Consider the following 26,546-nt stretch of genomic DNA (forward strand, 5'->3'; position numbering starts at 1 on the left):
GGAAGTCCTTGATTTGGTCATTTTAGTGGTTCCGCAAAATCAAGATAGCAGAACACTGAACACCATGTTTAAATTGTTATATTTTCAATTGTTTTCACCTCTTTCAAATATTAGTGACAAATATCAGTATGGTTTTAGGGTTCAAAATGTAGCGAAGGTCTTGAGGTCTCTTAGTTAAGGCCCGAATTAAATGTATTCTCTCATGGGGAGAGGGGGACTTTTTGGGATTACAAGTGTTCACTGTCCTCCAGTGGTTTTAACTGGGAACTACAACATTACATTATTGTTAGTGTCAAAGCAGCTCATTATTCGTGCATTGGTGGTCACTGTATTATTATAGAGCTGTGTTTTTAACAGTTTTCTGATATCAGTCTTCACTGCATGATAATTCTTCTCTGGTGTTATGATTTCTGGGGTTTATAGGAGGCGTCAGTGTGTCAGTGTGGCGCGCTACTCTGCAGACTGCAGCTGTACTGATGCGCTCTGTTTAGTGGAAATCAGGTGACATTTAGGAGTAAGAGGACATCTGAATAGCAGCGAAACATAAGGAATCTGTCTCCTTTATTTGAGGTTACTGAATTATCGGCGGACCAAAGGCTTTGTTGTTGTTTTTGAAGATGTCGTCATCTGAAAATGCTGCGTCATATGAAGGTATGTCAATTCAAGTTATTTCAACGCGTCAGTGATCAGGACGGCATCGTGCCATTACTCTGCAGGATAGTATTTGAATAAATAGTAATGATAATAAAGAATAAATAGTCATCTAGAATGAAATACTATCGAAAATCAAAAGTTCATGCAATATAAATGAGCCTAACATCGATTTTAAATCTTAATTTCAATTTAGGCTATGTATTATATATATTTTGATCTATTATAAACATGCTATATAATATTACTGACAGTAGGTCAAATAGTTTTAAAGGTGATAATAAAACACTTGTACTGTAATGTATGTTTGATTCAGTCAGTGTGACATCACCTCCGACGTCAGAGGCTGAACCCCTGAGGATTGTCCTGCTGGGACTGACTGGGACAGGCAAGAGCTCCTCAGGCAACACCCTCCTGGGCAGGTCCGCCTTCTGGGTCGATGTGTCCCCCTGCTCTGTGACCACACAGTGCAAGAGACAGTACGGGACAGTGGGCGGGCGGAGCATCTCTGTCGTAGACACTCCAGGATTCTTCCACACACACCTGTCACCTCAGGAGGTTATGGAAGAGGTGGGACAGTGTGTTGGTTTGTCCTCACCGGGACCCCATGTCTTCTTGGTGACCCTGCAGCCTGGTAGGTTCACCCAGGAGGGGAAGGAGGCCGTGGAGTGGATCAAAGCCAAGTTTGGTCCAGGCACCGGCAGGTTCATCATGGTGCTGTTCACCGGAGGAGACCAGCTGCAGGGCAAACGGATTGAGGACTTCCTGAGAGAGAGTCACGAGCTGTCGGAGTTCGTCCGCAGCTGCCAAGGAAGGTATCACATCTTCGATAACAGTGGTCAGGACAAGACATCTGACAGTTCACAACAAGTCGAGCAACTACTGAAGAAGTTGGACGAGATGGTGGCGGACAACCGAGGCGGTTGCTATAGCAACGAGATGTTCAAGGAGGCTGAGAACGCCATAAAGGAGGCACAAGCCAGGCTTCTGGGAGAAAGAGGAGGCGAGGCGGAGGAGTCCCTTCAGAAGGAGGCTGAAGACAAGGAGGAGCCGGCAGCTGATTTAGAGAGGAGGAAGAGGAGGGAAGAGGAGGAGAGAAGGAGGCAGGAAGAGGAGGCCAGGAAGAGAGCAGAGAAGCTTTTCTGGTGCGAGATGGTCACCGCGGTGGGAAAAGGAGCTGCAGAGGGGGCAGGGATCATGGGGAAGGACAAAGGGACAGGGAAAGCAGGGAAGGTGAAGGTAGTGGAGAAGGCGGCAGCTCTGGCACTGTCGCCACTCTCCGTCAGTTCCGCTGCAAAAGCAGTGGGAGGAGCTTTGAGGGAAGGAAGTAAGGTGTTATACAAACACAGAAAAAATCTGCTGCACTGAGGAACACTTGAATGAGACCGTTTTCAGTTCAGTGTTTTCAGGACATAATGCAGCCTGTAAGGTCTTTATTACAATGAGAGGTGATGATGTGTGAAAGAAACTCCACTGTGTTCTGTGTTTTTACATTATGCATCATACACAACATGCTATACACATCTGTATAACATCAGCACAATGCCCAATGCACAACAGACTTTCAGGCCACACTGTGAAATGTATGTGTGTGTGTGTGTGTGTGTGTGTGCATGTGTGTGTGCGTGTGTGTGTGTGTACACACTCAACAGGAAGGTAAACATCCTTGTGTGTAGATTGGCAGCAAAAAACCACACCTTTGAGTTGTGATCATTCATGGTGTAGTAAAGTCATAAAAACTGCCGTTTAGTTTGCAGTAACACGTGTATACTTTTACAGAAATTCAACTTGCAAAATCTTTCCATTTTCACCTTTTTTTTTAGTGATGCACAATAATATCGGCACGTCATCAGTATCAGATGATAAAGGCTTAAAAAGAAATATCAGTTGACTTGATATGAATATATCTGCTGATGTGAAATGTACTGTGGCTAAATGCTTGCTTGCTTGACTAAATGCTTGACACCATGTCCCCGGTGTGAAAGAGGATGCAATAATATGTCTGGAGTGTGGAGTTTTTTTTTTGTGTTTTTTTTTAAAGAGTCTGATCATTGTGATGAATTTGTGAAGGACAAAGAGAACATACATAAAGGCGGCATCAACAACCAAAATGGCCTGAAAATATTGGCATATCTAATATCGGAAAAAAAAAATCCAATATCGTGCATCCCTACCCTTTTTTTTTACCCCTCATACAGTTGGACAGTTTTGGTTAACGGCCCAAGAAAAACGAAAAGAAATTTACCGAAAACATCCCTTACAGAAAAAACACACGAGGTTCCCGCATTTTCAACATGTGATCACATGTATGACACGCGCTTAACACATAAATGCCACATATGATAACACAATCACGTGATCACATGAGTTTCTGCACACGTGAACAGTCATGTGGTTTTTCAGTAAGGGATTGCAGCTGTGACCTGTTCCATCTTTGGTTTCATGTAACGTGACAACATATTTAGCCCTTTTTTCTCTCGTGAAGAGATGCATAGAAATATAAAATAAGACACAAAGAAGAAGAAACACAAAAAAGTAAGATACTTGGCAATAAGGAAAGAAAATGTTTAGCCTATAATACAGTACACTAGTGAAGGAGTGTTTGAATGAAAGTTGAAGACACTTTGTGGAAGATCAGACATTTACAAATATCAGTCGGGACTGAGTCTGTCGGACGTGGTGGTGATCGGATCAGGTGTTGGAACCTTTGGCATGAAACTCTGGTCTCTCTTACAGCTGGAGCACAGGAAAGACTGCATCTGTGCTGTGTGGGAACTGAAGCTACCCACAATCTACCTGAGTGCTATATAGTATACAAATGCTGAAGACAACATGAGGTGCATTTCAATATTGTAATACTATTAAAACTAAGTTGATGACAATTTAAGTGTTTCCAGATTCACCACCGCTCTCGAAGGAAAAGTGTGGACAAATAGTTTCCATAGTGTTACTCACTTGTCTGAATTTAGGCTCCTTGTGCACATTAGAGACACATTTTGTCGCATCGGCACCTTATGGACAACAAAAACAAACAAATAAAAACACACACAGCACATATACACACATGCAAACATACAGACTCACACTCAAAGTGCCAATCAGACAGAAAATCTATTTCATTTTGGTCTACAGAGGGATGTCAGACCATTAGTCCCATTGCTGAGTATAAGTACAGCTGAAGGGAAAGGTCTGTCTGTGTTGAGATGCTGAGCTGCGGCAGGCACAGATGGATAGCTTCACAGCACAGACGTCTGCTCTAAACCGGCATCGGCAGGCTCATCTTTCCTCTTCCTCGAAGCACTGTGGACAGACGGGACAGAGCAAAGCAAGCGTGAGAGGAAAGTCTGACTTTTAACATCCCCCACTCCTCTGTTTACCAGGCGAGCTAACACCCAACACGATGCAGATAACCAGATTCACTTTTGCTTTAGCTGCCGACAAGAAGGAAGCTCATCCTCAACTGGAAGAGCAGGATGTTCTCTTATCATCACGACACACAGCTTTGTTCTTTGAAGTGAACAAACAAAAGTTTTGCAACATGACTTTTGCTGCTTTACATCATCAGAAAATAGAAGTCTGGGTATGCTTGGCGATGAAAAATAACAAATTGGGATCCAGAAAATTATAATGATCATTTCTCATTATTTTTCTAGTTGATTGATTGATCAATTGCACAAGAAAATAAGTTAAATTACCTGTTAACTGCAGATCAATAGATTAGGATTATAAACACAACATCATAAATCTCCACAGCCAACGGTGTTCGTACCAAATCATCTCCTTCACAGTTTGTTTTTTTTTACTCACCCCTTGTTACATAAAGGTAGAAGAAATCGCAGTAGAAGATGGTCTGCACCACGCCAGACACCACGGAGATCTGGTCGAAGACGCCCTCCGTGTGGTAGCGCCACACCCAGTTGGCTATGTAGAGGGCTCGGTAGAGGCCCAGGAAGAACAGGTAGTGGGTGGTGATGGACTCCGCCTCGCCGGTCTTGGTGATCATGAAGAGCTGCGGCATTATGGCCACCGACTCCAGGAAGATGGAGAAGGTCCACAGGATCTGGGTGGAGTCAGAGGGATGGAGAAGTTGTTATAGTCAAGTGATCGACATTAAAATGATGATAAATCACCCCAGCAACAATTAAACAACTTCAATGATTACTGTAACTATTCTGGGTCTCTTTTGTGTCGAGTCCTGCAGGACTCACGACACTCGTGCTTGTTTACCTCCAGTGGAGTGAAGGCATAGTTCTCTAGGAAGGAGAGCCCGATGACTGGAACCAACAGGAACTCCACACGGAACGTGTCGTTCTCCGAGTCGTACGTGTTCCTTAAGCGCATGTAGATCAGGTACACGGTAGCATAGGCCAGAGCCAGAAACACCACCTGGGGGCAGAAGCAAACACTGATTATAGGTGAAGGAACTCCATGGTAACACTGTGAAATACTATTACCAGATAAAACGTGCAACTCGGGCTGCAACTACTAATTATTTATATCATTGATTAATCTGTTGATTACTTTCTTCATTACTTGATCAGCTGATTGGAAAATGGTCAAAAAATATCAACCAGGCCAAGTCGCATCCTAAAATGTCTTCTTTTGTCCCGATCAACAGTCCACAACCAAAAGAGTTTCACTTTATTATCATGGAGGACTAAAGAAACCAGAAAATATTCACAAAAAGGAAGCTGAAATCAGAGAACTGTATTATTTTCTAATAAAAAAAACAATTTAAAATGATCAAACAATTATCAGGATAGTTCATTTTCTGTCAGTCAGGTCATTGATTAATGTACTAATTGTTGCAGCTCTACTTGCAACTTGTCAGTAGATGCTTTGCAAGTCTAACTGGTGGCTGCCTGCTATGCATTTATTATAAAGTCGACTGTATGTGTGTGTGTGTGAACTCGGATCAGCTAAACTTAGTATTTGTGTTTGTATGTGCACGTGTGTCAGGCAATATTTGGTGATTTTAGACCGGGTCAGCGGGCATGGCTTGACGAGCTGAGGACTAAATGAATGTTAGAGACAGTCGGTCACTGACTGAAATTAAAGGTAAGCTTCTAAGGAATGTGTGTGAGACCATGAGAGTGATGTTTAGACTCACCTTCATGACCGTGTTGTAAGGCGAAATGAAGACGGTGAGCAGATCAAGGTACCTGGTGGTGAAGACAAGTGCAAACAGCACCTGAGACTTCCCAGAGATGCCTATAGGAAAAAAAAAAAAAAAAAAGAAAGATGTGCAGTCATTAATGAGACGTGACCAGCAGATACGTGGCCCCATTGTGGACCAGGACAGCTCACAAACACGAGTTTTCTGCCTAATTTATGATTGCACAGTAAAAGCAAGAGAGTTGCGGGGGTTGATTTGCTTTGCTTTAATGATAAAGGCTGTTTTATGAGACGTGGAGCGAGAGCCACTGAGCTTTGTTGACATTGCCACGTAGCTCGCACCCCTGCAGAAACACTCACCACAATGAAAATATCCCCCCCAAAATGCACTTAATTACAAAAACGTTCGTCTCCTGTGTCTGAGCTGTTCAACTCCACGTATGTAGCTACGGGGAAGCGGCACAACCCTGTAATACATTAGACAGCTGTGCAGAGAGCAGAGTCAGCCTACCAGCACAGGTTTTGGACCTCCATATCTTCAGTAACAGAATGATGATTGCCACCAAATGCGACACGTCACCCGCCAGACGGAAGATATTCATGTTGTCTACGTTCCTCTTCGACAACAAAAGCTTGATTAAACTCCTTGCAGGCCCGACACGTCCTCAGGAGACAGTTTCAGAGTTGGTTCAGCCGCGAAAGGCCAACGAACACGAGCTCTGCTGGGATAAGAAGCCAAACAGCTGCACAGTGACCGTCACACGGCTCCGTTATCTGCTCGCGCGCAGGTAAACAGGTAAAATGTCCATAGATGTGTCTCGCAGACTCATTTGTGTGTGCACAGGTCCAAAGAGGAAAGATGTTTCAGAGGTGACGTGGCTGACAGCTCGGTCTGCACCGTCAAGCCGGGGCCAAACAAAGTATCCGCTTCCGGTTCTGTTTTTTTTTTTTTTCAAAGTAAAACTCAAATTAGTTAACACTTTCTTTAAGAGTTGAATCTGATTAAATATCAATACATTTGTATTATAAATTCAACAAATCTTTCTATTTTCCGGCGTTGCTTGGCGAACTTGACGCAAATGGGAAAATGCTACAGAAAATCCTTGAGACGTACTTCCCTGATTAACCAGCAAGTGGCGACATGCTGCACGTAATACGGAACTACACAACTATTTTTCTGCGGGAGGAAGATGGTTATGAATAAGGCTAATTTGCACCGGTGTTTAGGGAATAAAGAATACACCCTTAATTAGATTTAATAAATTCAGTGGTAGAAGAACTATTCAGATCCCATTCCTTGGTTAAAGTCCAAATATATCAATGTGAAAAATACTTCATGGCAAGTAAAAGTTTCTCATGTAAAATCCTAGTTGTGAAAATAAAGAAGTAGTAACAGCAAACTGTAGTTAACAAATTAAAGTAAAAGCAATGGTTTTGTCTCTCTGACGGATACATTACTATACAGTCGATGACATCATTAGATAATTAATAGTGAAGCATCAGTTTGTAAGCAGCATGTTCCTATTGTAGCAGATGTAGGTGGAGCTGGTTTGAACTACTTACTTTATATGCAGTTTTATATCCAGGTACAGCAGATAAATGTGAGGGGTCGTCAGATGATTACTGGGAGAGAAGAAGAAGAAAAAAACAGTTCTGTCAAATCTGTTCTCAGTTATTGGACTTTTTCTCTTATCTTTAATTTTTGCTGAGATATTGGATCATTTGAATATTCATTATAATGAAACCATGTGAGAAGTTCAAAGTAAAAAGTCAGTATTTGTTGGAGCTGTTAACAACTCTTAGACAATTGTAATGTGACCTTGACTACACACTGATTTTTGTAAGACATCAGACGCCAAATGGGTTGGAAACCACTGGTTTAATCTTTAACAATATTTTGGATTTTAAAAGCTTGTTATTTAATCCATTGTTAAGGAAATTGTATTCATTGGGTCTCTCTTTCTTATCCGGTTTCTCTGGCTCATCGGGTCACTATGTCCTCCTGAACTATGTGTTGCTATAAGACAAGTTCTGATATGGCTATAGACAGAGACAGTCTAGTGTTCCAAGGTTAACCAAGTTTCAAGGATGAGGCAGACCAAGGCGGTCTAATTTGACTTCTTCACTCCAAATCTACGATTTCCATCACATCCATTGTCAGATCTTCATCTGAAAAGTATATAAATCTGTCAAACGAATGTAGTGTAATAGAAAAATTATTTTTTTTTTCCCTGAAAGGTGAAGTGGAAGAATAAAGTAGCATCAAATGGAAATACTCGGGTAAAGTCAAAGTAGATCAAAATTGTACTTAAGTGCAGTACTTGAGTTTCTTGAAATGATTCAAGCTGAAATCAGTGGACTGTATCAGTAGTTGTGTTTCACAGTAGGTGAATAATGATCATGTGACAGATTGTGATTTTAAAGAAAAGGTTTTTTTAGAGTTGTGTATTAAGCTTTGTTTCTGTGTTTTTTAAATTTAAAGAAATTCAAATACAAAAGAAATATTACATTTTTAGGTAAATGTCAGTCAAACTGGCATATAATGTCACGTGTTTGCTTGAACCTTAATTTTTACAATAATCTCATGAAGGCTTATAACGTTTTTCTCCTACTTTCTCCACTCTCTCTGTCTTCACCTCCCTCTGACACTTCCACTCCACCGACCTTTCTTTTCTTCTAATTCTGCAATCTGAATCACTGACAGGACCTCAAACCTCATCCTCCATTTCTCCTCATTCACTGTGTCTCTCTTCCCTGTCACATCCCACGGTCTCCTCCTCCACCTTCGTCCTCTTTCTTATAGTAATCTACAAATTGAAGCTGAATTCTGGCATTGCGCACATCCTGCTCCCCGGCATCCTACTCTCATTTTTTGCTGTGGTACAATCAGCACAGGGCGCCTGAGATTTCACAGGAAATGCTTTCAGCCTACTTAGAGTACATTTGTGGTGGTGCAGAGAAGTGAGGGGGCACTGCACACTGACAAAGACTCAGCTTCTTTATAGCCCTGAAGCCTCCAGCTCAGAGCCGGTCCCCCTTTGCGTCACTCAAAAAAACGCGATCATGCTCCTCAAAATCTGAAACATCAGACAGGAAATGTCCTAAAAATGGGAGGAGGAAACGGAAGACAATTACACACATATTTAATCCATTATTAGTCCTCATTGGGTGATTCATCTCACACCAGCATGGATGAGGGTTGAGCAGCAAACACAGGGTAGAGGACATCCCCTGGACAGCGCTGACCCATACATAGGCTACTATAATGAGTGTGTGCTGAGCAAAAGGTTATGGGAACTAATCTGACACCCTGGCCTGATTAGTGGCTATTTATACATAGATACAGTCCGGTCTGCCCTGGAGAGCCTGTTTGCCTGGTCATCTTCTCATCGGATGCTGGACCGTGTGAATATTACATCAGCCTGTTTGCAACCCTCGATCTGCTTCTTTCCTCCCATCATAAACAGCCCATTCAGGGTCTGTTCAAAACCACCAATGCTCTACTGATATTAGTACCGACACTATGGTGGGAAAAGGCTGTGATTATTTTTAAAACTAGATTCAAGGTAAATAGGAGGTATATCATTATGGTAGTCATATAAAATGAAAATGAACCATCTGGAGGTTTATTTTAAAGTTTGTGCAATCTAAGCCTACAATTTCAAAGAAAAAAAAATCTAATTAGATATTCACAGCAGTTTTCAGCTAGACATCTGTCTTATAAATGGGGAAAAAAAGATTTTTTTTTTTTACATTTAACAATGACATCATAACTTATTTTCAGTGGTAGACCAACACTAGGGACTAAATTGGACTAATATCAAATTATAATATGTCAGATAAATGCCATTTGTAGAATGTGTTCAAAGTGTAAATATTTAATTACAGCAAAGGTTTAAGTATTGTTTAAATAACTGTAGATAACCGAGACTTGCAGGTGTCTGAAAAAAATTTGCACACCATAGCAGAGGTAATTTCGACCAGAATTAGATGAGAAATATTCAAACCGTTTTCAAGATCAGGTTAACCACTTCATATAGCATCCCTTGTAGAAAAAAAAACATGATTTTCTCATGTTTTCACCATGTGATCACATGTATGACACATGTTGCAACATATGGTAACGTGGGGAAAATATGTGGAAAAGCTTTCACATGAAAATCTATAGGCTTCAAAAATACATGTTTCATGTGCACAATCACATGTGATCAAGAGTTTTTGCACGTGAAATTCCCTTAAGACTCACCCTCTCAGGCAACTTTATACCTTGAATGATTCAAGAAAGATCGTCAATAACATCACCACATTACTGCTGCACACATCATTCATGTTTAGATCTCTTTTGGTCATCTGATGTTGTGTTTGCTGACAATTCTTGAGCGACGCTCTCATGTACTTTCTTCATGTGTGTCTGTTTGTGTTTGACTAAAGTTGCACTAGACAAGGTGCTGCTTCTTACTAATCCTGCTCACACAGTCCTTGTTTGTGTTCAACTGACCCTTGAAAAGTTCTTGTCACGTCAGCCTTGACAGCAACAGGTGTTTTACAAAAGTGTTAGCGTACCTGTTCCCCTCAGCGGACCTCCGTCTGTCCTCTGAGGTTCTGTTTTCTGTTTAACTCACTGTTGCTGCTACTTCCAGCACCATGTCTCCATCCTCCCCCTCGTTCCTCCTCTATGAATTTGTCATATGGGCAGATGTAACACCCACATTGCTATTCAGAGGAAGAGATGTTAAAAAAAAAGGTACCCCCCCCGCTCTATAATTTAGATGGGAGAGAAGGTAGGTAGGGAGCAGTGAGGGGGCTAAAGGGGGGGGTGTGGCTGAAGGACGGAGGGGAGGGTGGTGGTTTCCATAGAAACAGTTGTGCTCAGTTCATATTTTAAATAGTTATCTGGATTCTGGATGAAGGAAGTTAAACCAGCAAATGTCTCTGTGGATGAGACTAATGAGACTGTGTCAATCTTCATTATCCTGCAGAGAGACTGATAATTACTGTTTGTACTTTAAGGTTTGCTGCGTCGGGAACTATATTTGTTAACTTCCAAGTCTATTACGAATTTGGGGCATCTGCATTGATGAAAAACTGGAGACTTTTATGATCTTTGAAATGTGCATAGATACAAAGTATGTTGACTCACACTGAACTGAAGTACAGTTTTGAGGTGTTTATATTTTGGAAAACTTGGTCATACAGTGTCTCAGAGGAGAATATTTGCTTTTAACTCCTTCATATATTCTTACATATATATCACAAACTATGTTAGTACCAACATTAACATATTGACAGTGATAGCTTTCTGATAGTCTAATTTGTTAGCATGTTAATATCTATTTGTTAGCACTAACCACAAACTGCAGCTGAGGGTGATAGTGTCATCGGTTTAACGGGTGTTTGATCCTATGATTTGATCATGAAACAAAATATCCTCGAACATAAATGTTTGTATCAAATTTCACTTCAAAATAGAAATGTCCACTTTATATTTGCGTAAGGAAAAAGTAGAATCAAAGTCATCATGAATGTCTGTTTAAAATTAGAAGCCAATCAATCAGGTAATGATTGAGATATTCCACTCGATAAGTGGAAAAAAAAAAAAGTGTTTTGAAAAGTTAGGAGATCAGAAAAGTAAAAAGGACTCATTCTCTGAGGATTATGAATGTCTGTAGAAACAGTTGAGTTGTCTGGACCAGAGTAGTGGGCCGATCAACTGACCGTGCAAAACATTAATACTCTCACACACGGGAATGTTCATGTTCTTAAAGTACTTTTACTTTTAATTAGGCACATCTTTGACTAGGTTTATATTTTCACTTACTGTCACAGTGTTGGAGTCCTGTCTACAGGTATAATATCATCAGTGACTCCCCCAGTTAGCTTTATACATTTATTCAGCTTCACATGTAGCCTTTATACTTTTTAAAGAAGCAGCTATAACTGTAAATTAGAAATATATTTTGGTCTTACTTACATTTGAAGGGACCCCTTAGGAGCCTGTTTAAGGGTTTAAGGCATTAACTGTAACATACTGGGATTTGCTTCTAGCTGGAGACTTTTATTTCAAGCCATTCCCTCCTCTACAGGCACCATCTCTGTGTCCAAACGTTGTGTTTTCATTAAAGTTTAGATCGAAAGAGGAAAACCCTTCCCCAAAACCCTCAAATCAATCCCACTGTTCAGCTCGGTCTTGTTGACTCTGTGCAGTCAAAGAGAAATAAATGAATGACCCCCCATCTTGGCACCCATTAAGGAATGATTACAGCATGTAAGAAAACCCACTGTACCATCACAGCACTTCAATATGAAGTACAATTTAACACAGGATGACACAACATTGGTTAAAACCTTCAAAACAGCATTTTCTGCCTTGTGTAACTCTGTGTTGATACAGCCTTTAACTAAGCTGTGGGGCTCTGGAGCTTTAACTGTGTTGAATGACTAACATGCTTGGACAGAGAGCTGATGGCATGACCAGCATTAGGGGGTTGGAAACCATCCTTTCACAGCTGTAAGGGAATCAACATAAAGGGACAATTTACGGTAACAGATTTAAACCCTGATGGCAGCTCACTCTATTTAAACGTCCCCATATTCTCCTCATCTCCCACCTGTTACCAGTTTTATTGTTCCTTGAAGACAGTTACCGCAGAAATCATGACTCAAACTCGCTCGCTTACATGGACACATCAGACACTCTTCGACACCTACACATGCTTTAGAGAGCACAAAGTGGCAGCTTCCCCTTTAGTCTCCTGTTTTCTCTTTTCTTTTTATTACCTCTCCTCTCCTCTCCTCTCCTCTCCTCTCCTCTCCTCTCCTCTCCTCTCCTCTCCTCTCCTCTCCTCTCCTCTCCTCTCCTCTCCTCTCCTCTCCTCTCCTCTCCTCTCTCCCTCCCTACAGAGGGGAGATTGACACAGCATTTTCAGCCCGGGGTGTATGAGTACACACAGGAGAGTGCGCACAGGCAGGATTATAGTCAGCGAAGGAGGCAGCGGAGGACAATAAAGGATTAAGAGAGCAAAACAACGAGGACAAAACAATAAATAAGCGATGAAGGAGAAACTATAAGGAGCAGCTAAACTACATGAAGAATGAAAGAAAGGATCACACACCACATGAACATAAGGATGTGGGACCTTTGCCCTGGACAGTAAAAGTGGTGTGACACAAGGAATTCAAATTCCAACCAAGTGACAGAAAACAACAACAAATTTGCAGTGTGAGTATAATTTCTGTTCCATTTAAAAATAGTACTTCAGGATCAGGAGATGTGCTTAGTAATGGTTTGATAAATTGAGTTCTAAATATGTCCATTTGACAACTTTGCTCTCCTCATAACAGACATTAGGAGCAGTTTTAGCTTTGCTTTGCAGGCTGCACGCTCTTTCGCAGAGATCATGCCAAAATAAGCACTGCGTCAGACAGACTAAAGCTCGGGCATCATGGAAACTGCTGTGTCGTGTATGATCAAGTGGACAGTCACACTGCTCTGTCACATACACAAACATATAACTCAACAGCACCAGTGAAGCTCAAAGGCATCACATGGAAACACATTAAGACGCATCACATTTAAAATGAGGGAAAGATGTTGCGCATCTGTTGATCATCTTGGCACAAATGCATTTCAATAGGCTATATTTCTCCTTTTTACAAAAAGGTTTGGACTATTCTATCATGCCAGTCATGTTTTTGTAAAACTTCGAACCAATCCGAAACTAACCTCTGCTTCTGCAGCCTTCAGAAAGAGAAAGGCAAGCCCTCACCATATCTGGCACCTTTGAAGAGTAAAGTAAAGGAAAAGCTAATAAGAGCGCTGTAAAAATAAGTTATCAGCATCACAAAAGAGTCAGGTAATCTCAGACTTTCTAATGATGCAAACAAATGTTTACAATAAAGTCTTTATCATATTCAATGCAAAACATCTACAATAATGCACAGAAACTTTTAAATATTAATTTATATTTTTAGTTGAAGGAACAAATTAATTGACCTATTTTTACCTTGATTACATCACTCTGACCTACGCTTGTCTTTTAGTCAGACAGACATAATTGCTTAATATGACCAGTCAGGAAAACAGCATCAACCATGAGTGTTGAGATAAATAAATACACAAATACTGCAAAAGACCTGACCAGTAGTACTCTGACGAACTTGTAGCTATCCACTATACAGACCCATTATATAGGTAAGATATTGTACAACCAACTGTAGACAGACAGTAGATGATTAGTAAGCTGCTGCTTATACGCTCTCATTGTGGCGGCCTCTCTCTCTGTCCGTCTGTCCAGTGAACAAAATATTCAGGGTCACGTCCAGATCTTTCAGGTCAGCAGACTATAGAAAGTCCACAACTCATGAGAAGGTAAGTACATTAAATCTTTCATCCTGAAGGAAGACGCAATTATTTGTGAATGTCAACAAACTCAGCTCAAGTGTCATTCAGTAGGTGTTTACTTTGAAAACTGTCACTGGATTATTTACCGATAGCAAAATGATCATGTGCTCAGTATGTAAAATCAACTGATACCACATGAACTAGGGAATATAATATGTTTTGCAAAGATTAAAATAGACGATATGGAAAAAAAACATCTGAAATGAGGCCAAGATGGAGGTTGTCTGGGATGTAATACAGTGTGGGAATAACTCTCTGCATGGCTGACTGCTTCTGCTGTGGGTTGGCTCGTGACAAACAGAGGTGAAAACTGTGTTTATTGATGAGCTTTCACACAACATAAGGCAGTTTTACAAAGGAAAACAAGGAATGGAAGCAAACCTCAGTAGAATGATGAATATTAATTTAATTAGATTATTAATATTTCTGTGAAGCAAACTTGTCTAATTTCACCACAGTCAAAATACTGAATAAAAGTTTTTATTATAAGAATTCTCATAACTGTGGTTTTCATGTGAGTGTTCAGTTACATTAAATATCCTCAGAGCACAAATCACGTGTATAACTTTGGTTTGAATATATCTGGAAATTTGACACAAACCTTTTAAACTCATTTCTTCTTTTCAAAGACAAGCATATGACGGAAAGTGACTAAGACCACTTTGCATAATTGTTCCACTAAATGTCAAATCTGCCAGGCCATAGCTGGACATACAGCTCAGGTATTCACACTGGAAATTTCATTATGTTTTGTGGCAAATATTACAGTGCTCCTCATCCGGGGCGATTACCACAAGCTTTAGGGGAAGTGGCTCTCCTGCATCTTAATTCCACTCCTATCATCCAACTCTTTCTCTCTTTTGGGATTAACAGCCAGGAAATCTTCAGGAAGTCGCTAAACCCTACCTTTGTTATTTCAGCGGGCAAGATTAAGACTGACTGTAACTCTGTGATATGTTAGAGAGGGGTTTGTGATGTGGGAATACAGTTAAAGACCTTGACAACACTATAAAATCTGTACAAACAATATGGCTGCAGAGACAGAACATGTGCAAACCCAACATATGTACAGTTCATATACACATATAGCAGGGTTGCAACTCAAAATGACTTCTTCTATCAACAGGTTAATATTTATTGGATGAAATGACAAAAAATAAAAACTTAAGGTGTCTAATCAAAAATCCCAAATAAAACAATAAACCCAACAAATCAAACACTTTTGGTAAAACACTTCAATGATTGGCTCTCAAAATTGCTGTTAATCAATTTCTTTGTCACAGATTAATTGCTCATTTATGTCAGTGCTAAACCTACAGAGGTTGTATGCATGACTATTTGCACCACTTATATAGATATCTCAGCATATGTTCTTCTTCTGTCATTTTCTACTTCTCTCTGCATCCCAAACCTCCTCAATAATGTTGAATAAAATCATATATATCTGACCAGATTACCTGCCAGATATAAAGAGTAGCAAAATGTAAACTGTGTTAAAATCAGTAATTAATAAAAAATCTTCTTGCTCTCAATTCATTTAAAAAATAAGTAGTATAAAGCAAAATCTAAAAGCTTTTGAAAATGCTCTCTGACGCAAGTGTTTTTTACACAGACTGAAGATTCCTCCTCCTCCAACCCATTTAAATAGATTTAAAATGGAGTGTAGATGTTGTGTTGCTGCCCTTACACCATTTCTCTCATCCCATCTCTCCCTCCCTGTCTGACTCATATCATAAGAGCACTTAATAGTGTATACCCCCAATCCCCCTCCCACCCCACACACACACACACACACACACACACACACACACACACACACACACACACACACACACACACACACTGCTGTGGTGACTCGCTCCACTTCCCTCCACCCCCAAAATGCCACAGGAGACGAGTTTCGGAGGAACCTGGCTCAGGTGAAAGTCTTCGGTTTTACCCGGTGACCATTAACGGCTCTGTGTTGTGTGTGTCTCATCTCTGCTGCAACACTGTGGTACCTGCACTCTGTCTCCGCCAGCCTCCTGTTCATTAGAGGTTAGAAACCAAAAGGGAGATTTCATCTATGGAGGGTTGCTAGCCGGTTGAAACTTCTTTTTATAGATGCAGCTCAGAAATGTATTTCACAGCTGTGTTAGCGGTTGGATGCCAAGGAGACCTGTGTGGAGACAGACGCACATGAAAATACAATCCTCACATGCAGACATGCCTGTGCGAGTGCCATCGCACCACCCGAGTGTTGTTTTCCAAATAGATCCTCTACTCTCGGTATGGTGAAATTATTTGAAACTGCTTGTTTTCACATCTTGGACATGATAGGAAATGCATTTATATATTGTATAATAGTATATAGAGAAATGACAACAGCAAATAGTTACAACCTACTCCAGCCTTCAGCATGTATTTGCCATCTGGTTTGTATTACGTGTGTTAAGACTGAAACATAACTCGAGAAAAGCTTTTATTTAGTCACAGAAAACCAAGTTTGGTGCTACCATACAGTGCCGCATGACATTAAAAAAAGGTTTCGAGGTGTGTGAATTTACCAGATGTGTAATTTATTTGATATGAACACAAATATTTCAGACACCTACATCTGGTTATGATGTTTTCCACATAGATAAAAGCCTTTGTGATGGTCAACAACTGAGTACAAATATAATAATATTTTACTTTGGCATGAGGTTTTGATGACTGAGTTGCTGTTACAACAACTACATTACTATCAGTTAAGGATGATTACAAGTGAATGGATTTAATTTAAAAACACTCTTTGGAACATAAATGCATTTAGATAAACTATCTCTCATTATTTAAACAAATCATGTATGTGATAATAAGTAACTGGGCTTAAATTTAAAAAAAAAATACAGACCTTGAAGGACACAAAGGTTTTGTTGCCAGGATATAATATTAGTGGGTATATCAAGATATTTCAAAGACACACAGTTTCACTAGATTCTGAAAGGTAAAGGAAAACTTTACTGGAAATAGAAACAAAGCCGTCAACCATGGTTTTTAAATGAATCATAGTAACTGTGCTGTTTACAGCGTGTGACTGTTGGGTGGGAGGTGGATGAATGCTGCCATCCCTAATCTCTCGGTCCAAGTTTAATAGACTGGCTGACTGTAAACAGGTTTGCAAGACATGGTTCAACTGCATCTCCAAAGTATCCAAACACTTTGTCTGCAATCACACAAAATGGCGGAGATGAAACGTTAAAACCACAAAACAACTAAAGCAAATTTTTTAGCTCAGCTGGATTACACAACAAGACTTAAAGTCTGCGGTGGTACTGTGTGACGAGATAATCCCTTCATAGCTGTATGTATTCTCAGGAGTAGACACAGCTGCAGCGTCTTAAGATATTTCACAGAATCAGATCAGGATTATGTCGAAATCCACATTTTTACTTGACTAAAACAAAAAACAACAGCCAGATGAGGTCCACAGAATAATATGTAAACATATGAGAAAATGATGTGTGATGAAACAATGTTACATTAGGTTTAAAGAAACATGAAACATATTGATCTCACTTCATAACAGCAATCCTGCAAGTTTCTGGGGAGGAATTACCCCTTTAGATGGTGTGTGTGTGTGTGTGTGTGTGTGTGTGTGTGTGTGTGTGTGTGTGTGTGTGTGTGTGTGTATGTATGTATGTGCATGTCAGACTTTATAGATCTTACATGTCTGATCCTGTACTTCGTTGTGTTTCCTGCAGTGGTCTTCTCAGTGGCCTGATCACCTCCCTGATCGCGGATACCTGATGTGTGTGAGCAGGGCAGAGTCTGGTCTACCACTGTGGCCCTTCACCAGTGATCACTGGTGTCATGGGAACAAGTAAATCCAACAGGTGAGGGATTGACAGCAGCTCGTGATCTGCCTCCTGTTGAAAAAAAATCTCAATATTAAATATGGGCAAAGTTTGAAATAATGAGGTAAAGGTGTGTAAAAGTGATTCCTTTGACAAAACAGTTCAGGTTTCGGTTTGAGACGAGGTGACATCATCTTGTCACGGATTTCTTTATAGGGTAATCAGCTCCAGGTACAGCATGCCACAAAGTTCAGGGACACACTCATTCATTCGCTCAGTTTTCACAATAGTACCAAAGGCGGTTATCCTCAAATAAAGATATTTCAAGCCAAAAGCCTGTCTATAGAGAACATTCATACAGTATATGGGTTGTGTGTTGTCAAAGACTAAATCTTTTGTGATGTTACACAAAAAGCCTGTAATGAGTGTAAAATGCTGCTCATATAGGAGCTAAAACAGCTGGTTTCAGATAGGGAATTAACGGAGGCGCTGCATAAAGGTGTGTATATCTATATCTATATATGTATATATATATATATATCTATATATATATATATATATATTCTTTTTCAACTGTGAATCGTGCATAGCTAGTCCAGTGCGATCCGAGAATACAAATTGAAAACCTGTAAATGACCATAATAGGTCTCCCTTAATGTTGTCTGGTCTGGAAGTCTGAAAATGGCCTGTGGGAATGGGCTGGTTAATTTGGCTCGGCGGGGTGAGTCAGACACAGCTCAAGGATATTTACAGCAAGCAGATCCTCAGAAAGGCCAAGGCCGTCCTACACTGTCCTGTCCTGCTGCACACATAGAGCCCTGGCCTTCAGGCCGTTTCAACAGATCTCCTGCAATGAAGCAGGAGGTTGACTTGTTGTATTAATGACCATCAACGTGCTCAACATGTTGTGTTTTGTACATTAGTTGACTGGTACATTATCGTCTTTAAATTTCTCATAGTTTCTGGTTTATGTAACTGCTTGTTATCGCTTACATGTGCCATGGGTTTCCTTTTGTGTTCCAGTTTTGTGTGTTTGTCCCAGCCGTCCTACTGTCTCCTTTGTAAGCATGGTGTTTTAAAAACCCACATGAAATTGTTGAACAGTCCGACTTGTCATTGGATCAAAGGGAGCCTCTCTCATTCAGCTCTCTCAAGCATCAGTGGGTTGATGAGTGATCATTCGAGAGTATTAACATTCATGTACATGTGATGAAGTGAAATATATGCATGCCCATCTCAAAATGGGTTGTCTGACTGACACTGACTCAAATATAATCCCATAATCTGATGACAGCAATCCTTCTCACATGGCTAAACTGAACTCACCTTCCTAGGTATTAATCCCTTATTTAAAGGAGAGAGGCAGGTTAGATTGATCGATACACTCAGGTGACCTGGAGTTTGGTCAATTTGAGAAGACTGTTGAGTGAAGAGTTTAATATATCTATTACTGATGGAGTTTCACCTCCTTAATCTGCGTAGCAGGCTGTTTCTGACATGATGCTGCCTGTATACTTTGTCTCCCGAGTGAGTCAGGTATTATCTTCGTATATCTGTGACTGAGAGGGTGCATAGTGTCTTTGTGTGCTTTAAAAGGAGCACTGGGAAGTACAGCGGGATCGATAAGATTAATAGCGCTGTAAACTGTCTTCCCAGTCTTTGTTCCTCTTTTCCAAACTGTACACAGTATGATTTCAGTGAGTTTGATTTTCATCTGTTCTAACAATCTTTTAATAATTCACAAATGTTCAGTGTTTTGCAAAACTTTAAGTAAAGGCAGGATGACACTTATTCGCTGTGTTCCAAGTCGCATACTTACAGAGAACACTCACTATTTTCAGGGCCTGATTTACTAAAGGCTTGTGTGTTTAAAATCACGTGCAAATTTCACATCAACCGCAAAAAAATGTCCAAGCTGATCTACCAACAACGTGCAGTGAGGATTGAGTCTTTCAAATGTGCAATTTAACACACGATGTCCATTTTGCCTGTTTGTCTGAATACATATGTAATATTTGGCGTTTCTACTCGAACGTGCAAAATACTGGGAGGGGAAATGAAAATAGAACAATTCAGCACCCGCAATGATATTTACTAAACCTGAAAGTAGAAATGGGAGACGTGATTGCGTTTGCATTTTAGTACGAGTGAAAGGCACGTATTAATCGGGTGCGCACATCTGGAGAGACGACTGCTCTTATTATTGTGGTGAGAAGGAGACGCAGGAAAGCAAAGAATATGTAGGGAACGTGTTTTTCCACCCGTTTAAACATTTATGAGATGTCAGAGGCAAAACAATATTTAGACAAATCGTTTGTCCAGCGATGACATTTCTGAGTTATTGAATTAACTGAATGATGATTTATAGCCAACAAAAAGATGGAGCCATGAAATACCAGCAATTACAAAACACATTACGACTCAGCACTTTCCTGCCTCTGGGTCATTCCAGCGCATCGCTGCTTGGATATCCCACCCAGTCCCGTTATTCAGGTGTGCTGTCCCAGGTCCTGAATATGTCCCGCAGAATTCACAGCTACAAAAGGTTCCCGAGCACTCGCGAGGCACTGAGTGAGACTAATTCACCTGCCCATCACAGAAGGAGCTGGACCAGCTGCTCAGTGTTTGTTAGAAGCATCTCATCCACCGTCCCTCCTGTTTTATTGCCGACATTTTATTATTAAGTCGTTTTTTTCGCCTTTTTGTTTTTCCCACGGCATTGACTTCCTTGCTGATAATCTCCTATATAGCGTTTTGTTCTTGTTATTTTTATATTTCTTAATTTCAATGGGATCAGATTATCTTTTGCGGTCGCTCTGCTTTCCATTGCTGGAATCACTTTAACACACGCAAACCCCATATTTTAAATACAGCGATTTGCACTTGATATCAGTGACGCAAATACTCTTAGTAAATCACCCGCAAAACAAGTGCAAAATAAATGTGCAAACTTTGGGAAAAAACACGCAATTTAGTACCCTTTATTTGAGATCTCAATAAATCAGGCCTTAAGTGTATAAGTGAGTTCCCACTGTCAAGTATGGAAACATGCAGCGCACTACAGTGCACTCAAACCAGTCCAAACATTTAGTGTGAAACGCTTGACACTTTCACATTCAATGATAGCCACTATGTCTATAGTGATGCATTCAAATGTTAAGGTTATGTGTTGCCTTAAGTCACACACTGCGACTTGAAACAATATTACCCTGTCAAAATTCATGCACTACACAAGTAAGTGTACTAACATGTAAGAGATATGTGAGTGTACTCAGGGAAGTACGTCATTTGGAACACAGCCAATGTGTTAATAAATCAGACATAGTTATATAAATGTACTAATTTAAATTTTACAACTTTTTTTTTTATTCTAAACCCTCCCTCTGACAGGTACAGCATTGTGTCAGACATTTTACCAGAGGAGGAACGCCAGAAGATCTCTAGCCTGCGACTCCATAACGGCCACAGTTCGCCTAACTGCAGGCAGCACTCGGCCTCCACCTCAGAAGCAGAAGACAGAAGAAGGAGGTCGGGAGCCTCCGCTGTCGTGCCCGGCACCAGGGGACAAGGAGGGATGAACAACTACAACGGGAAGATTCTGACAAGGGGCTCCAACCAAGTGCGGAGCCGCTTTGTTAAGAAAAATGGACATTGTAATGTTGTGTTCACCAACTTGGAGGAAAGGAGGCAGCGCTACCTAGCTGACATCTTTACCACCTGTGTGGACATCCGTTGGAGATACCTGCTGCTTTTATTCTGCACCAGCTTCATGGTCTCCTGGCTGTTTTTCGGGATAATCTTTTACACGGTCTCCCTGGCACACGGGGACTTTAAGGAGCTACCCACACTGAAGAGTGATGGGCTGGCCTTGGGAGGGCTACATGGACCCACCTCTGGACACACTGGTGGAGCGCCGACACAAAGGATGCCTTGCATACTTCATGTCCAGGGCTTTGTTGGGGCGCTCCTGTTCTCCATGGAGACCCAGACCACCATCGGTTACGGCTGGCGCTGCGTGACGGAGGAGTGCCCTCTCGCCGTGATAACAGTGGTGATACAGTCCATCGTAGGCTGCATCATTGACTCGTTCATGATTGGCACCATCATGGCCAAGATGGCTCGGCCAAAGAAGAGGAACCAGACCCTCATGTTCTCCAAAAATGCAGTCATTTCCCTGCGCGATGGTAAGCTGTGCCTCATGTGGAGGGTGGGCAACCTGCGGAAGAGCCACATCGTGGAGGCTCATGTCCGCGCCCAGCTCATACGCTCGTATGTCACAGCTGAGGGGGAGTTCATCCCTTTAGAGCAGATGGACCTCAATGTGGGCTATGATGAAGGCACAGACAGGCTGTTTCTAGTGTCTCCGCTGGTTATAATCCATGAAATAGATAAAGATAGCCCCTTGTACAGACTAAGCCGAGCTGATCTGGAGACGGATGATTTTGAGATCGTAGTGATCCTGGAGGGGATGGTGGAGGCCACAGCCATGACCACCCAGTTCAGAAGCTCCTATCTTGCCAGAGAGATCTTCTGGGGTCACAGGTTTGAGCCTGTGATCTACGAGGACCGCGACCGCTACAAGGTCGACTACAGTCGCTTCCACAAAACCTATGAGGTGCCGTCGACGCCCCATCTCAGCGCCAAAGAGCTCGACGAAGCCGCGAGCCGACCCTCTTCCGCTGCTTCGAATGCGCCCGCATGTAGATCCACACAAGACTTGATCCCCAGGTCGCTGAGCGCCTTCTGCTACGAGAACGAGGTGGCGTTGAGCGGAGGGGAGGAAGAGGATGACATATTTGACTCCTCTCAGATTGTAGGGAAGGATAGGGCGGAGGACAGGAGGACTTCCGTTTCTGTTGACTTCCAAAACATGTTCCAAGACTCTGCAACCACGACCTCAGGCAGTCACAATGTCATGTGTGTTCTGGACATGGACAATAACCAGATGGAGTTTGACATCCTACAGACTGCCATTCCTCTTGATCCAGTGACCTATAAGAGCGAGCAGGAGAGCTAAAGAGTGGAGGGAGGGTCCAGTCTTGTCCGTCCTCTCCTCTTTCACCCAGGAAGTTGGAGCTGAGGAGGGATTTTTTTTGGTGACGTGTTCAGCTTTGGTCTGCATGTACAAAAGTTAAAACCCTTTTTGCCTTTCCAGTGTTGTTTTATATATTTGTTTTTCCTTCTCATGGTGGTTACAAATTAAGAAACGTGTCCCTAAATAACCTTTGGTACATGTGGCCATAACAACCAACTGGATTGGTGGTGGAGGAAGACGAAGGATCTCTGACAAAGTGTTGACGGGTCTTTGGCTCCGTGTTATAATGATTTCGTAACCAAAGGAAAGCACAACCTCAGAAAAGTCCCGAAACTTGAGTCATGTTTTTGACTAGATGTATATTTTGCATAGGAAAAAGAGATAAACAAGATATTTTATGAAATAAATAGCAATTCTAACTTACAGGTCAATTTTAAAGATGTTCTATTTTATCAAAGTTTGAAAGATTTTTACTTGTTAATCTTCTTGTTCATGGACTTCATTGGTCATCATGCCTGCAATAGTTCCCAGCAAACTCTGCTATTTTCACTTTCACAAGACGGTGTGTTTTGTTAAATCTTTTCCCGAGAAACAATAGAAACCTTCCTTTATCACGGTATTCCATTAGTTTAGTGAGAATCTGTTGTTTATTTTGCTGTGCAGTACCAACAAGACCATTCCAAGTGCAATAACTTAGTATTTTTCTGAAGGCGATAAAGATTCCTTAAGACAATAACTTTTAACATACGTCTTGATCTTAAATTAGAGATGCCTCTGCATTTTAAATCATATATTAAAACCATACTTCTTGAGTTTTTTTTTTTTTTAATTATTTAACTTGTATTAGATTATAGATCATAAATAGAATCTTATTTAATCAATTTAGTGCAATCATTATAAAGTAAAATAGACTTTTCCTTTACTTGATGGATATTTGTTTTTTCTTGGTTTGTATCTGGTGGAGGCTGCAGCCTGTGATAACAGAAACAATGCTGAGAAGTGGATTTAATTCATGTTTGTGCTGTTGCTGTTCGCCAAAGGTTTCGGAGTTGGAAAGTGAAACGCAGAGAGCCTCTGATTTATTATGTGGAATCTGGAGCAAACATGCACCTAAAGCGTACTTGTTGATAGTCGAAAGGTGTGAAGCACAACAGGAAACAAAGGGATGGAGGTCGGTAGGAGAGCCTCTGAAAATGTGCAATAAGTCATTGGATTTGGATGGAGCTGAATCATTTTAAGTGTAAGTGATGTCAGGTGATTTGCTTTGTCACAATGATTGTATCATAAATGAAAATGAAACAGTTGCCCTGTTTGTTTCTATGAGAGAACAAGATGGTAATACATAACAGAAATTCAAAGAGAAAATGCATTTTTGAAATACCTGTAAATAAATTTAATGAATGTCAAATACGACAAATCTCATCTGGTGCTTCAATCAGACTAGCAAATGTTTAAAAACCATGTGGCCATTCTGTTCATGAATGTGTATTCCTGTAACTTTTAGACAGACCTACTGATCCTGCAACTGTCAATTCAAATTTTTCGAATTTCTATTTATTTATTTTACTGATTAAAATGCTGTCGTAAGTGTGTTTGTTTTTGTATTAATGGCTGCATGGGAGAGAAACTGAGTGTAGAGATCGTGTTCATCTGAGCAACAAGCATTCCATAGTGATAGATTTCTAAATTTGAATTGTCTAAATTTTCATCGCAAATGTCCAGGAACATATTAAAGCATGTGTAAACAGTTTGATTGACAAACACACACTGCCAGCCAAAAGAATAATAGGGGTTTACTCTCAATCAGGCAGGATTGACTTGTAAATAACACAGACTTTGATCTCCATAATTAGGCCTTTGTACAAAATAGCTCTATTATATTGAATGAATCTGTATTTTTCTGCATATCCGTTTTGAAATCTAGATGTGCTTTAACAGATGCCTCACAGTTAAAATGCTTTCAGTTTTTCTTTTGTTCCAAAGAATGAAATGTTTGTAAAGCCCTAAAACTATTTCTCTATAACATTCGAGGTTAGCACTCAGACCTGACGTCGTGTTCACAAACATTCTATCGCATTCATTTCTGGTGTTATTGTGTTATTGCATTGAGTTGTAGATATAAGTGTGTCTCTAATGAGATCAACTATCAACATAAACTTGCACGATATTACATATAGCGTTTCATTAATGTGCTGTCATTCAGTGTTTGAAGAATATTTCTCTTCCCTCATCTTTCCGCAATTTTCTCCTCTGCTTAAGAAATTCTGACGCGTCTTAAAAGACCTCCTCTGTGCTCCTAAGAGTTTTTCACTTTAGGACTTTTCTGAAAGGTTTACGATGTTTTTTTTTTAACTTGTCTTTACAAGAATCTACTCCTAACTTTAAGGGAAAGTTCTTTGAAAATGCCACATTTCTCAAAATTTTCTTAGATTTCCGTCACTAGTTGTAACTCTTAGTACTAGGAATCTTTATGAATACAGCCCTTGATCTGCCTGATCAAGATCAGATGTGGTTTGATCAGGTTTCATTGACAGTGACACGCCAACATAAACAGTCAAAATACAGAAATCACTTCTGTGAAACAGACAATTTTCCATTGCAGATGCTTTGACTTGTCATTGTAGGAAAAGCACAAGTGTATTAAAGATGGCTCTCTTCCATGAATTGTCCCAGGAAGCCATGACAGTGAACCAACATCCACAAAAGCACAAGCACAAGTGGAATGAATTCATCATTATTACACCTGTGTCTTCAAGTCAAAATGTCTGTCATTAAAAAGTTCTGTAACTGTGAGAATATGTTCAATTTTAACTCAAAATAGGACTGATTAAGGAAAATAACATTTCCTTCAAGAATTGGAAATGGTTGCATTACCTGGATGCAGGCATAGTGCAGTTTTTCCCAACAGTGTGGTTTAGTGGGTCACTGAAAAGGAGCAGAAGATTATTAGCATCATTAGTTTCACCTGCTGTTCCTGCTTTGTGCTCTGACCTATCGTTCCTAGTTAGTGCTTTATTAGATGGAGCTGTTTAAACATGAAGTAGGAAATGCACGGTATTTGCAAACAAAATGTATGTTTTAAATCAGTTACAAAAATATCTTCACTAACTTCTCTTGCTTTTGTTATCTAATTATGATTTATTCATGATGAATTGAGATTAATCCATCACGTGAAAATACCATCCATCCATCCATGTGAAAATACACAATATTCAAAAGGTTTTGGCTGGCAGTGTATAAACTCTGTCTGTAATGTTTTTTTTTTTATTGTAAAATACTTCAACAAGAGCACAGAAGGGGAGGTAACTTAACAAGAGACAAAAGTTTTTTTTTTCCTTTGCTGAAAAGTCTTCCTGCTTTGTGTAAATCTAATGATTTATTTTCAAACCCCTGCTTGGAGATAAACACGCACTGAGCAAACTATTGTCCTGACTGAAATAAGCTGAAAAGAAGAAAAAAAAAATCTGAAGTACAAAGCACTTTATTCTTCCTTGTATACCTTTTGATGTTGCAAATAAATATTTGT

At 40.4% G+C, this 26,546-nt stretch overlaps 3 protein-coding genes across 5 annotated transcripts; 2 read left to right on the forward strand and 1 right to left on the reverse strand.

Annotated features, from left to right (window-relative positions):
* The first annotated feature begins 326 nt into the window (after nucleotides 1–326).
* Nucleotides 327–2,119, forward strand: LOC138198232 (GTPase IMAP family member 7-like). The gene is made up of 2 exons (XM_069149526.1): nucleotides 327–651; nucleotides 968–2,119. Exons 1-2 carry the CDS (start codon nucleotides 618–620, stop codon nucleotides 2,017–2,019), a joined length of 1,086 nt encoding a protein of 361 aa, XP_069005627.1. The 5' UTR covers nucleotides 327–617; the 3' UTR covers nucleotides 2,020–2,119.
* LOC138198233 (ER lumen protein-retaining receptor 3) lies at nucleotides 2,040–17,947 on the reverse strand. Of its 3 annotated transcripts, none has more exons than XM_069149530.1 (8): nucleotides 17,858–17,947; nucleotides 16,168–16,325; nucleotides 7,330–7,389; nucleotides 6,278–6,488; nucleotides 5,762–5,862; nucleotides 4,879–5,037; nucleotides 4,459–4,711; nucleotides 2,040–3,951 (listed from the first exon to the last, which is right to left on the reverse strand). In XM_069149530.1, the coding sequence occupies exons 4-8, from the start codon at nucleotides 6,366–6,368 to the stop codon at nucleotides 3,908–3,910; spliced, it is 648 nt and encodes a 215-aa protein (XP_069005631.1). In that variant the 5' UTR covers nucleotides 6,369–6,488; nucleotides 7,330–7,389; nucleotides 16,168–16,325; nucleotides 17,858–17,947; the 3' UTR covers nucleotides 2,040–3,907. The 3 variants fall into 3 exon arrangements, with proteins under 3 accessions (XP_069005631.1, XP_069005628.1, XP_069005629.1); XM_069149527.1 differs by having other exon boundaries at nucleotides 6,278–6,702; XM_069149528.1 differs by lacking the exon at nucleotides 16,168–16,325 and having other exon boundaries at nucleotides 6,278–6,702.
* kcnj4 (potassium inwardly rectifying channel subfamily J member 4) lies at nucleotides 17,940–26,546 on the forward strand. The gene is made up of 2 exons (XM_069149515.1): nucleotides 17,940–18,024; nucleotides 21,376–26,546. Exons 1-2 carry the CDS (start codon nucleotides 18,002–18,004, stop codon nucleotides 23,000–23,002), a joined length of 1,650 nt encoding a protein of 549 aa, XP_069005616.1. The 5' UTR covers nucleotides 17,940–18,001; the 3' UTR covers nucleotides 23,003–26,546.

The sequence above is a fragment of the Embiotoca jacksoni genome, unplaced genomic scaffold (assembly GCF_022577435.1).
Source record: "Embiotoca jacksoni isolate LCO1_2020_lvr unplaced genomic scaffold, fEmbJac1.0.p SCAF_15, whole genome shotgun sequence".
NCBI lineage: Eukaryota > Metazoa > Chordata > Actinopteri > Embiotocidae > Embiotoca > Embiotoca jacksoni.